Source organism: Gadus morhua, chromosome 7 (assembly GCF_902167405.1).
Source record: "Gadus morhua chromosome 7, gadMor3.0, whole genome shotgun sequence".
In the NCBI taxonomy this organism is placed as follows: Eukaryota; Metazoa; Chordata; class Actinopteri; order Gadiformes; family Gadidae; genus Gadus; species Gadus morhua.
In genome coordinates, this window is record NC_044054.1 from 32,398,831 (window position 1) to 32,411,495 (window position 12,665).

General features: G+C 44.1%; 1 protein-coding gene across 1 annotated transcript in view; it reads right to left on the bottom strand.

The window, feature by feature from the left end:
* Window positions 1–676: 676 nt before the first annotated feature.
* The window catches only part of LOC115547241 (uncharacterized), a 12,305-nt gene continuing 316 nt past the window's right edge, over window positions 677–12,665 (bottom strand). Inside the window, exons 1-7 of the mRNA XM_030361309.1 lie at window positions 12,594–12,665; window positions 8,988–9,100; window positions 7,573–7,692; window positions 3,382–3,403; window positions 3,075–3,104; window positions 2,263–2,434; window positions 677–1,605 (exon numbers count right to left, since the gene is read on the bottom strand). The exon at window positions 12,594–12,665 is cut by the window's right edge and continues 316 nt beyond it. Coding sequence (XP_030217169.1) covers window positions 1,506–1,605; window positions 2,263–2,434; window positions 3,075–3,104; window positions 3,382–3,403; window positions 7,573–7,692; window positions 8,988–9,100; window positions 12,594–12,665 — 629 coding nt within the window. The 3' untranslated portion in view covers window positions 677–1,505. The remainder of the gene's footprint in view (window positions 1,606–2,262; window positions 2,435–3,074; window positions 3,105–3,381; window positions 3,404–7,572; window positions 7,693–8,987; window positions 9,101–12,593) is intronic.

The window sequence follows — 12,665 nt, forward strand, 5'->3', positions numbered from 1 at the left end:
TGAACAGAGTAAGTGGGCAGAATGGTAAATCAGGCACGCCAAATTCTTTTACCCAGGTAAACCCCCGGTCTTTCTTGGCTTAAGCGGAAATGGCAAAGTGCCAATGTTTAACTTTAACTAATCTACAAAATCATAAAACCTTAAATGGTGTTTTCCATTATGTGGAGAAGAAACCATTCATAACCATTGATCCAATGTTGTTAGATTGAAACATCTCATCAGAAGTAGCATAGATAGATAGACTGAAATAATTACATCATTATTACATTACTATTGTGTGTGTGTGTGTGTGTGTGTGTGTGTGTGTGTGTGTGTGTGTGTGTGTGTGTGTGTGTGTGTGTGTGTGTGTGTGTGTGTGTGTGTGTGTGTGTGTGTGTGTGCGCTGATGCATGTTTGTCTGCGTGTCTGTGTGGAGGCTTGAGAGAAATAGACAGAGAAGAGGGGGCGAGAGCGATATTATATTATGTTATAGTATCGCTGTTATAGCTATATTTATCTACGACAGCAAAACAATGATAATAATCAGCGTCAGTACCATCTCTCTCCACGAGGGGGCGGCAGTAGACAGCGTTTGGCTCACTGTACTATCTCTCTGACATCAAACCTAGACAGTCAACTTTGCTTTAAGTATGAATTTCAGGATTCAGAGATTGTAAGAAGTGCAAGACTGAGATTATTTGCAATACTAGTCAAGCCAATTTATTTATGAAGCAAAGAACAATCAGAGTTGAACCGCATGCTGACGTTTCTGTGGTTAGTAAATTCCCTTCTGTGAGTCATCATCACGCCACATCGGAAGATTAAAAAAACGCCCCCTTGCCAATGTCTCAAGAACACAGCCCATGCTGAACCCTTAACCGTATACATAATCCATCCAGAAATCAAAGAGACAGGAGAATAACATGCATTTATATCTAATAGGGTTTATTGTCTTGATCCTGTTAAAATATATATATATGTGAGTATATAGGCCTAGAGTTTGAAATAAATTGTAGAATTTTTGTATAACTTATAGATACTGTATATATTGATTTTTTTTAAGTCCATAGTCGTAAATTAAATGCAATATTTGAGAGAAAGAGAGTACAAAATTCAATTCGATAATAAGATTCATTCATATACACGTGACTCCAAAGTGCACGCCCTGGTGCAGCATGAAGAGCTTCCACAGCTTCCACATCATTACATATGCCTCCCATGTTGATCAGCAATCACAGTTCTACACTGGATTTATAGTATTGTTTTCATTTGAACATTGTAACTCACTCCACTTGACCAGCCTCATCATCATCATAATAATAATAATAATAATAATAATACTTTGTCTAGTATATAATAATATAATATTCATATTTTTATAGATTTATAATATTCAGCCTATTCAGATTTATACATGATCCCGTTTCTGTGTTACTGGACCAAAATCACTCCAAAGTGCACACTCTGGTACAGCATTAAGAGTCTGCCAGCTTCCACAGCCAATAGAACTCAACCTTGTCACGTGTCTAAACGTCTAGCATCGCTATAACCTCTGGTCTTCCATCTGCTCCACTTCCGCTTTGTGGTTCGTTTGAAGAACACGCTCCCTTGAACCGCTCGAACAAACTGTATTATTAGAAAGTGAAAAAAGGGCATCATCATAAATAAACTGCATGTAAATATTTCCACCATATCAAAATGTATAATTCAAAGGAAAAAAGATCTCTTATTTTAAAGGAATAATTAATTAAAAAATTCTGTGGCGCACAATAATCTCAAATTACAGTTTACTATGATATCCATAAGACATTGTGTGGCAAAGCCTTAGTATCAACATTATCTACTTCAACAGTAAATCAACAATAACCAGTCAGACCACATCAACCTCTTGATTATCTTTCTATCGTTTGGTCTGTGCATACACTTCACTAAACTATGTAGGCCTTGCCTCTATCGGGTGTTTAATCCATATTCAATTAATTCAATTAGTAATCAACTGTAGGCTAAAGAGTCTTCAATGCACAAGAGCACCATAATATTGTTCGAGCCCTCATAATATGGGTTTCATACAGCCACACTGAACATCCAGAAGAATAGATGTAGGCTTACAAACACACACATTAGATTCACAGTAAAGAGCGACAAAATTTTGCGATCTAGGTGAAAATAATGTTTAGCCAACAGTGTGAATTGCGCATGGATTAATTGGGTGAAGATGGTTCCTAATTACTGGCTGCGACAATTAGGACATTTGACTGTGATCGAAAATGTTGTTTGCAATACCCCTTTTTCTTTCTTTTCTTTTCAAACGCAATGACCACCGCAATGACCACCGCAATGACCACCGCAATGACCACCGCAATGACCACGACAGTCCCGACCACAGTCCCTGCAATGCCCCCTGGAGTCAAGACTACAGCCAGAGCCGGGCTGCTGGTTGTGGGGTCAGTGCGTTCTATAAGCAGAAATACATTGAAGGGTGATTGGCAAAGCCTCTGAATCTGAATCAACGCATAGTAAGACCACACACTAATGGCTACCACACTCAGCCTCCCCCAACAGGGTTTGCTTAACTCTGTTGTACCCATATGAAGTCTGAAATTGCTGACTATATTTCAAATTAATCGGCCGATTTGGGTGTTGAATATCTTGGTTCAGGTTTGGCAAACACTAAAGATTGTTCTAATTTTACGAGGTAAATCTATGTGTTACTTTGAAATTCATGGTTTATATACCATACAAAGCAAAAAATTTGATCCAGAATGAAAACATTTGCTCATGAAATGAAAGTTTCTGACCAACAATTAGTTTCAGATTTGTAGGCGGGAATAGCTGTAAAAGTACAATACTGACAGGTCAAATTAATTGTACCGCCCTCAAAAGAGTTCACATTAGATGACCAAACAACAAGAACAACCAAAGTTCAGTAGAAAAAGAGAAAACATTTAAAATTAAAATAAATAACGACCACATTTGGCGTAGTCTAATTCTATATATTAATTGTAGACGTTCGTAATCTACCAGATAACTAAGACAGAAGACAATAGGTTTGCATGTTGCCATTTGTGGAGTTGGTGAAAGTAATGCATCCCTACCTTGAGGTTCTGGTGCAGCAGTGCAGTCAGCTGTTGAAATAAACATGCAAAGTAAACATTAACTAAAACTTAAAACCAACCATTCATATAATTCAACTCTATACTAATTTTATCCCCAAGATATTGGTTCCATCATCACATCAGATTAACAGGAAATTATTTTGGGAAAATATAATTTTGTTTTACATTGAAATAATGTTGACATTGGAATAATATTTTAAGCAAAAAAACATGAATTCAAAATTAAATATTTATGTTTATTGCTGATAATATATATCAAATACATCAAGTATAAAAATAAACTCACTGGGGCAGCAGGTTGTGTGGTGCTACAATGAGAGGAGAAAAGGAACATGTGTTTTACACAAAGTAAACTCTTCAAGTCAACTCTTAAAACACTTTCTGGGACCACTGGCTCACAGATGTATATTCCATTTGCTAGTGTTGCAGTTTGGAAGTTGTAGAACAGATTCAATAGCATTGATGGCTTCTAGCTGACGTCAATACCTCTTTATTAAGTATTGCAAAAAAAAAAATTCCTCTCCTGGAACCGTCACCTTATCGTGGTGGAGAGGTTTGCGTGTCCCTGTGAACCTGAGGGCTGTGTTGTCTGGAGCCTTGTGCTCCTGGTAGGGTCTCTCATGGCAGAGTGGTCTCAGGTGAGGGGCTAGACTAAGAATGGTTCAAAAATCCTCAATGAATATCGGAATAAGAGGAGATGTGACCCGGCCCGGAGGAAGCCCGGGGCCCCCGTCTGGAGCCAGGCCCAGACGGAGGGCTCGATGGCGAGCGCCTGGTGGCCGGGTTTGCCACGGAGCCCGGTCGGGCACAGCCCGAACAAACGACGTGGCACCTCTCCTCTCTTCATCTCATGGGCCCACCACCTGTGGGAAGACCCGTTGGGGTCGGGTGCGCAGCCACATGGGTGGCAGCGAAGGTCAGGGGTCTCGACGGACCAGACCCGGGCGGCAGAAGCTGGCTCTGGGGACGTGGAACGTCACCTCGCTGTGGGGAAAGGAACCGGAGCTTGTGAGGGAGGTGGAGCGCTATCAGATAGATCTGGTGGGGCTTACCTCCACGCACAGTCTCAGCTCTGGTACCGTTCTCCTGGATAAGGGTTGGACTCTATTCTTCTCCGGAGTTGCCAAGGGCGTGAGGCGCCGGGCGGGTGTGGGGATACTCATAAATCCCCGGCTGAGCGCCGCGGTGTTGGAGTTTACCCCGGTAGACGAGAGGGTCGCCTCCCTGCGCCTAAGGGTTGTAGGGGAAAACTCTGACTGTTGTTTGTGCGTATGCACCAAACAGCAGCTCAGAGTACTCGGCCTTCTTGGAGACCCTGAATGGAGTCCTGTATGGGGCTCCAGTAGGGGACTCCGTAGTTCTGCTGGGTGACTTCAACGCCCACGTGGGTAACGATGGAGACACCTGGAGAGGCGTGGTGGGGAGGAACGGCCTCCCTGATCTAAACCCGAGCGGTCATTTGTTATTGGACTTCTGTGCTAGTCATGGATTATCCATAACAAACACCATGTTCGAACATAAGGGTGCTCATAAGTGTACCTGGTACCAGAGTACCCTAGGCCGAAGATCAATGATCGATTTTGTGATCGTGTCATCTGATCTGAGGCCGCATGTTTTGGACACTCGGGTAAAGAGAGGGGCGGAACTGTCAACCGACCACCATCTGGTTGTGAGTTGGATCAGGGAATGGGGGAAATTTCCGGATAGACCTGGTAAGCCCAAACGAGTAGTGCGGGTGAACTGGGAACGTCTGGAGGAGGCCCCCGTCCTAGGTATCTTCAACTCACACCTCCGGCGGAGTTTTTCTGGCATTCCTGTGGAGGTTGGGGGCATTGAGCCGGAGTGGGCGGTGTTCAAAGCCTCCATTGCTGAAGCTGCGGCGGCTAGCTGTGGCCTCAGGGTCTTAGGCTCCTCAAGGGGCGGTAACCCTCGGACACCGTGGTGGACACCGGTGGTCAGGGAAGCCGTCCGATTGAAGAAGGAGGCCTTCCGGGATATGATATCCTGGAGGACTCCTGACTCGGTTGCAGGGTACCGACAGGCAAAGGGCTGCAGATGCTGCCGTGTCGGAGGCTAAGCAGCGGGTGTGGGAGAAGTTCGGAGAGGCCATGGAGAAGGACTTTCGGTCGGCACCAAAGTGTTTCTGGAAGACTATCCGGCACCTCAGGAGGGGGAAACGGGGAACCATCCAAGCTGTGTACAGTAAGGTTGGGACTCTGTTGACCTCAACTGAGGAGGTCGTCGGACGTTGGAAGGAACACTTTGAGGAACTCCTGAATCCGAATAACACGCCCTCTATGTTGGAGGCAGAGCTCGAGGTTGATGGTGTTTCGTCGTCAATTTCCCTGGTGGAGGTCACTGAGGTAGTCAAACATCTCCGCAGTGGCAAAGCCCCAGGGATTGATGAGATCCAGCCAGAAATGCTAAAGGCTCTGGGTGCTGAGGGGCTGTCATGGTTGACACGCCTATTCAACATCGCGTGGGAGTCGGGTACAGTGCCAAAGGAGTGGCAAACCGGGGTGGTGGTTCCCCTGTTCAAAAAGGGGGACCAGAGAGTGTGTGCCAATTACCGGGGTATCACACTTCTCAGCCTCCCTGGTAAAGTCTACTCCAAGGTGCTGGAAAGGAGGGTTCGGCCGATCGTCGAACCTCAGATTGAAGAGGAACAATGCGGTTTTCGCCCCGGACGTGGAACTACGGACCAGCTCTTCACTCTCGCAAGGATCCTGGAGGGGGCCTGGGAGTATGCCCATCCGGTCTACATGTGTTTTGTGGATCTGGAGAAGGCGTATGACCGGGTCCCCCGGGAGAAACTGTGGGAGGTGCTGCGGGAGTATGGGGTAAGGGGGTCTATCCTCAGGGCCATCCAATCCCTGTACTTCCAAAGCGAGAGCTGTGTTCGTGTCCTCGGCAGCCAGTCAGTTTCGTTCTCAGTGGGTGCTGGTCTCCGCCAGGGCTGCGCCTTGTCACCAATCCTGTTTGTGATATACATGGACAGGATATCGAGGCGTAGTCGTGGTGGGGAGGGGTTGCAGTTCAGTGGTCTGAGGATCTCGTCACTGCTTTTTGCAGATGATGTGGTCCTCATGGGATCATCGGCCTGTGACCTTCAGCACTCACTGGATCGGCTGGCGGCTGAGTGTGAAGCGGCTGGGATGAGGATCAGCACCGCTAAATCTGAGGCCATGACTCTTAGCAGGAAACCGATGGACTGCTTACTCCGGGTAGGAAACGAGTCCTTAGCCCAAATGAAGGAGTTTAAGTACCTCGGGGTCTTGTTCGCGAGTGAGGGTACTATGGAGCGTGAGATTGGCCGGAGAATCGGAGCAGCGGGGGCGGTATTGCGTTCGCTTTACCGCACCGTTGTAACGAAAAGAGAGCTGAGCCGCAAGGCAAAGCTCTCGATCTACCGGTCGATCTTCGTTCCTATCCTCACCTATGGTCATGAGGGCTGGGTGATGACCGAAAGGACGAGATCGCGGGTACAAGCGGCCGAGATGAGTTTTCTCAGAAGGGTGGCTGGTGTCTCCCTTAGGGATAGGGTGAGAAGCTCAGCCATCCGTGAGGAACTCGGATTAGAGCCGCTGCTCCTTTACTTAGAAAGGAGTCAGCTGAGGTGGTTCGGGCATCTGGTAAGGATGCCCACTGGGCGCCTTCCTTGGGAGGTGTTTCAGGCACGTCCAGTGGGGAGGAGGCCTCGGGGAAGACCCAGGACTAGGTGGAGAGATTATATCTCAACACTGGCCTGGGAACGCCTCGGGATCCCCCCGTCAGAGTTGGTTAATGTGGCCCGGGAAAGGGAAGTATGGGGCCCCCTGCTTGAGCTGCTCCCCCCGCGACCCGACCCCGGATAAGCGGACGAAAATGAGATGAGATGAATTGCAAAATTAACATTTCTTGTTCCTGCTTTCACTCGGACAAAACGGGTATTAACCAGTCACCAAGCCAAAGATTGGGCATCAGATTGGCCCCTATATTAAAGGGGCTTTTAATGATTGACCTTTTGTTTGAGGAGATAATAAATAACAAAATGCTTGGGTGGAAGTGGTTAATTGTCAAGTAATGTGTTGGACCACAATGTAACAATAGCGATGTTCACCATTTATTTGACTTGTGATAACATAGCCTTACATCCTACTTTTCAACTATAGGCCCACAAAACCTGAAGAGAGAAACCTTATGTGAGCTTGGAGGACCAGGTTGGTCCATGGTTATACAGGAGTAGCAATATCACAAATCTATTTCTTATTTTAAGGAATAGGCTACTCATGAAACAAGGAATAATCCTGATATAGTGGCTATGTTGTGAGGATATGATGCCAATGTTTGGAAATCAGACTCACGAAAGGTTCAGAACTGACATATTTAAACACTGTGCGGAGATTGGCTCAGTGCCAGCTACAGAAAACATTCAGAGATGACAACAATGCACAGGGCTTCCTGTCTGAATGGAGTTCAAGTACTGAGGTTCTCTTACCTTCGGATGGCAATCAATTGTAACACAAACTTTCTTCAGGCATCCAGGCAACGTGAGGAAGGAGTCAGATGAGGATATATTTCCATTATTGGGACCTCCGTCAGTTGCCAGTACAGTGCCCTGTTGTTCAAGCGTACAGGAGGAACGTGTAGGACTTTTAGACATGATTGACACACACATTGATACACCTTAATTTACCTAAAAGTTAAACTAAACACATCACAAAAACATCTTATTTGTTCTCCAAATTATTGCGTGGTCCTTTGCCAAATCATCTAATACGGCGCGTTTCCATCGTTTCCTTTCCACCGTCTTGGTACCCCAACGGAGGAGCACTGAGAGATAAATATGGCTAATCACTGCTTAGTCGGGACCCCGCCCACATTTGGCGGTGGAAACGCGAACCGTACCGCACCTATTCATACTGAACCGAACCCGCCGGTGGAAACGTGCCATAAGAACACTTACTGTAGCCATCCCAGAATTGAAAATGGCGTCGGCCTGTATGTCACTCCGTGTCAAATTGAAGTACAACGTTGCTGCTAGAAATGGCCAATAAATCAATGCTTTGGAGAAGTGCAACATAACCCTAATGTGCAACATAATGCCACTAAAACAGTAGGCGATTAAACTCATTGAATAAAATATTCAGCTGCTCATTTTAGTATCAATCACAATTAGAGATGTCCGATATTATCGGCCCACCGATATTATCGGCCCGATATTAGCATAAAAATGTAATATCTGTCAATATCGGTATCGGATTTTTTTTGCCTTAAAACCGATTTTTTTTTTTTTTTAATTTTTTTATATAGCTCAAATAAATGTTTTCAAAATTGTGCAGTACAGTGCACATTGTAATTGACTCATATTTGTGCATTTATTCAATCAAGGTCATTGAGTTTTAGTTAAAGAAACATACTGCTATGTTGCACATAGTTGTTCAGGTACAATGTTTTATCATTTGTGAAGTCAAGTTTGCCCTATTTGTTGTGGGCATTGTCAAGATTATCTCAGGGAGAGTGTAATCCAAACTGTTGTCTGAGACCATTAAAAAAATAAAAATAATCATGGCACTTTTCCCTTAAATTAAGTTGAAGTATTTTTCTTATTTTGCACAGACAATGTTAACATTTGGAAAGCCTTGTTGCATTCAAGAATGCATCCAGTGGGGCATCACAATAACATTAAGCATGTTGTGTTAATTCCACAACAGGAGATATGTAATGTTACCTAAATTAGGTTTGAGGAAAAATAACCCCAATATCGACATCGGTATCGGCTGATATCGGAATCGAAAATTTAGAGTTGGACAATATCGCATATCGGATATCGGCAAAAAAGCCAATATCGGACATCCCTAATCACAATCATTCAGTAATCCAGTAATCCACCTTAATAAATGTTTTACTTACATTAGAATCAGCCCAGCTGTATTCACACGTTGGATTGCTCTTAGGGTTTGAGATGTTGTACGTCGTTGCTTTGCCCTGATGGGTGACTTTGCACGGGTCACCAAATATGCCAACTGTAGATGAAAGAGAAAGGGTGTCTAACTGTATCTATAACAAAGAATATAGGGACATCAATATGAACCTTTGTACAATCATTATTTTTTCTTATCCTTGAAGAAATTAACCTGAATGAACACGTGGTAATGAAGAGAAAGATGTAGACCTGACACTGACAGACATAAACGATAGGCCTACCAAATAAACGATGAAAGCATTTTTAAATAAGGCTAAGAAAAAAAAATGACGGCCAGGCTCAATACAAATCTAATGAAGCCAATACATATTAGGAGGTTGATTATGAATTGGCCTAGTTTGAATTCTTGGCAAAGCCTAATAAAAGGAGGCTCTTTTATTAGGCTTGGCCAAGAATCCCAAAAAAAAACCCACAATAACTCATGTTTTTAGTCAGGCTGAACGGAAGCATGTGGAGGCCATTCAGAGAGCTAAGTATTTGGCTGTCATAATTTACTGTATACCTGACAAAAGCCACACTTGGCAGTAATCCATTGTCAAGCATGTGGTAAACAGTAGAAAGATGTTGGGGAGCATTCTGTGGGTTGTTGTTTTCGTCCATGACACAACTTTGAAAGACATGTATGATACTTTCATAAGCATCTAGAATAACTCAAAGTAAACATCTCTGACAGTCGTGGCCAAACAAATCACAAAGAAAGCCACCTGCAGAGGAAACATCAGGGTGTACATCAGAGAGTGCTGGACACAAAGGAAGGAAATCCAGTGTGAGCCACACCTTAAACCTGGTGATCGGTGACTCAGCCTCTGTGCAGTCAGTAGGCTTCGTTGAACTTTCCCAGGGACTTGACAACCTGCTACTCTCTGCAACGTTGGGACATTATGCCGGAGCATTCACAGTTGACCCTCAAGAATCGGCCTATAACCAGACGGGAATGCAGAATAGACAATGCTAAAGTCCTCTCGTACCAAATGCTTTAATTTGTGGAACCCTTGAGTGCGCTTACCACGCATGCCATAGAGTAACATTTGGAACAAAGTGGTAATATACCTCATCCTCTATTCATGGCACGGACCGGAAATTGCGTAACTGAAGGACACCAAAGCCTCTGCCGTGATTCCCCACACCAAGTCTTTCTTTACGAGCCTGGCAAACAAGACACTGGACCTCAATTTAGCTGTAGATCCTAAGCTGAATTTGCTAAAACAAACAGATTCCTAAACCTCATATGGACTCGGGAAACAATATCTAGCCCTTCCTGTGAGCCACACCACTGGCTCACAGGAAGTCACCTGCAGAACTGTTGATCAACAGAAAACGGGGCCACCAGAACTTAATAAATACCAAACTGGTGGTGACAGAGTTACTCAAATCAGCAAGTGGAGCAAGAGGGATGATTGTCTCTAATATGAGCAAGTCACACACAATGTAAATTACAACGATTTTGTGTCACTCAAACTGTAATTTATTGACGGTCCCTAAGTGGAACCCCTTGGAACCCCTTGGTTCCACTTAGGAACCGTCAATAAATTAGAAGTTGAGGGAGAGAAAAACTAAGAGCGAGCCGTCAGCTGACCGTCCTCTACTGTCAACGAAGCCCCTGGATCCGGACTGGAAGCCCTGATCACCTGGAGGCCCTGATCACCTGGAGGCCCTGATCACCTGGAGGCCCTGATCACCTGGAGGCCCTGATCACCTGGAGGCCCTGATCACCTTCTATACCGGACACCTTCTCTATGTGCCACCGCATACAGTCAGTACGAATCAAGGGGATCACAGTACAGATAACTCCCATCACATGACACTTCCTTATATATATATAGTCATTCCTGTCAAACACAACCATAATGATATAAGTATGACTACATTATAACTAGTAATAACCTTGAGAACACACTTACACTTTACTATACCTATGTTTTTATTATTTAACTTACTCAAACTATTTTAGTTTCTCTTATTAATACTGACTATTTATTTTATTATTGTGATCGATGCTGCGACTTATTTTTTACCTATTTTAATTTGTAGGCCTACTTATCTTGATATACTTTATCTTGTATTGTTGCTGCTATTTGGCTGTTGAGGAATCAAGCCTAAGAATTTAACTCTTAAAATAAGATGTAAGTAAGGAGGTAATAAAAGCTATTCTGATTCAGATTTTGATTCAGTAGTATCTTTGTAAACCTTTCTACGTAGCGGTGTGTCAACATTCCATCGGATATAAACAATAGGTAGGTATATAGACTAGTAAACCCACCTGGGATAATGACTACCGACCTGTGGCCTTTACATCCCAGGTCATGAAAGACTTTGAGGGGCTAATTCTCACTCAACTACAGGCAGAGGTCAGTAAGTGTACACTGACCTGCTTCAGTTTTCATACAAACGTCACAGAGTGGTAGACGACGCCACACTACGATGCTGCACGGAGCTTACTGTTCTACACCAACGACTGCAGAAGCACAAACCCAGACATTACATACATCAAGTATTCTGACGACACTGTCATCGTGGACTCCACCAACTCATCAGACCAGTTACAGTCTGAGCTGGCCACCTTTTCAGACAGGTGCAGGCGGAACTGCCTTGATCTCAGCATCACCAAGACAAAATAACTAATAATAGACTTCCGTAAGGCCCCAGCCGATAGAGAGGGTAGACACATATAGATGCCTTGGGACAACAACCGACCACTAACTCAACTTCAAAACAAATAGTGATACCATCTTTTTCCTTCGCAAACTCTGCAAACTCCAGGTCCATCAATACGTTCTCAAAGGAATTCGACAGATGTTTCATTGAATCCATAATCACCTTTAACATCACTTTCTGGTTTGGAGCACTGTCCAACATCCATAGGAACCCACTAAACAGAATCATCAAACTGAACAGCAAAATAATTGGACAACAGCAGGAATCACTCATCAATATATACGACAAAAGGACTAAGCAAAAAGCAACACAAATCACCTTGGACATCACACACACTCTACACAGCCAGTAGGCCTATTGCCTCTTACCCTCAGGCCACTGACACAGGGGCCTTATAGTAAGGACAAGTAGCCCTGTCAAGCTTTGTCCCGGCATCCATACGACTTTTGAATGGCTGAACCCCTCTTTGAACTGTATCCTCTCGTGTTAATACCTGGAATCTTTTTTAATTATTTATTTATTTATTTCTCGCGTGTTGTTTATTGTATGCACTGTTGGGTATGGAAACACGCTGCTGCTCCTCCACATGTGAAGTTCATAACGGAAAAATAAAGTTATTTTGAATTTGATGCGAGTCGCGTAGACCTCGCATGCACGTAGGCCTGTTGTCTGTATTGGATGGTACCTATGCGAGACTTCCTGAATCCTCCGACGCCAGCCGCCAGACTTGCGATTCAGGATTCAGGAACAGTCGCATGATGGAATTAGTTAGTCTCCCTTTTAAAAGTGTGTTTCACTAAATAAACTTAATCAAAACTATCCTTTCAAATAAATACACGCTCTCACTCCAAATATACCTACCACGCTACAACACTTACCAGCGGTCAATAAGGCAGATAGAAATAAAAAAACTTTCCTCCGGCCTAAAGAAAGGTCCATTCTGACAAGTT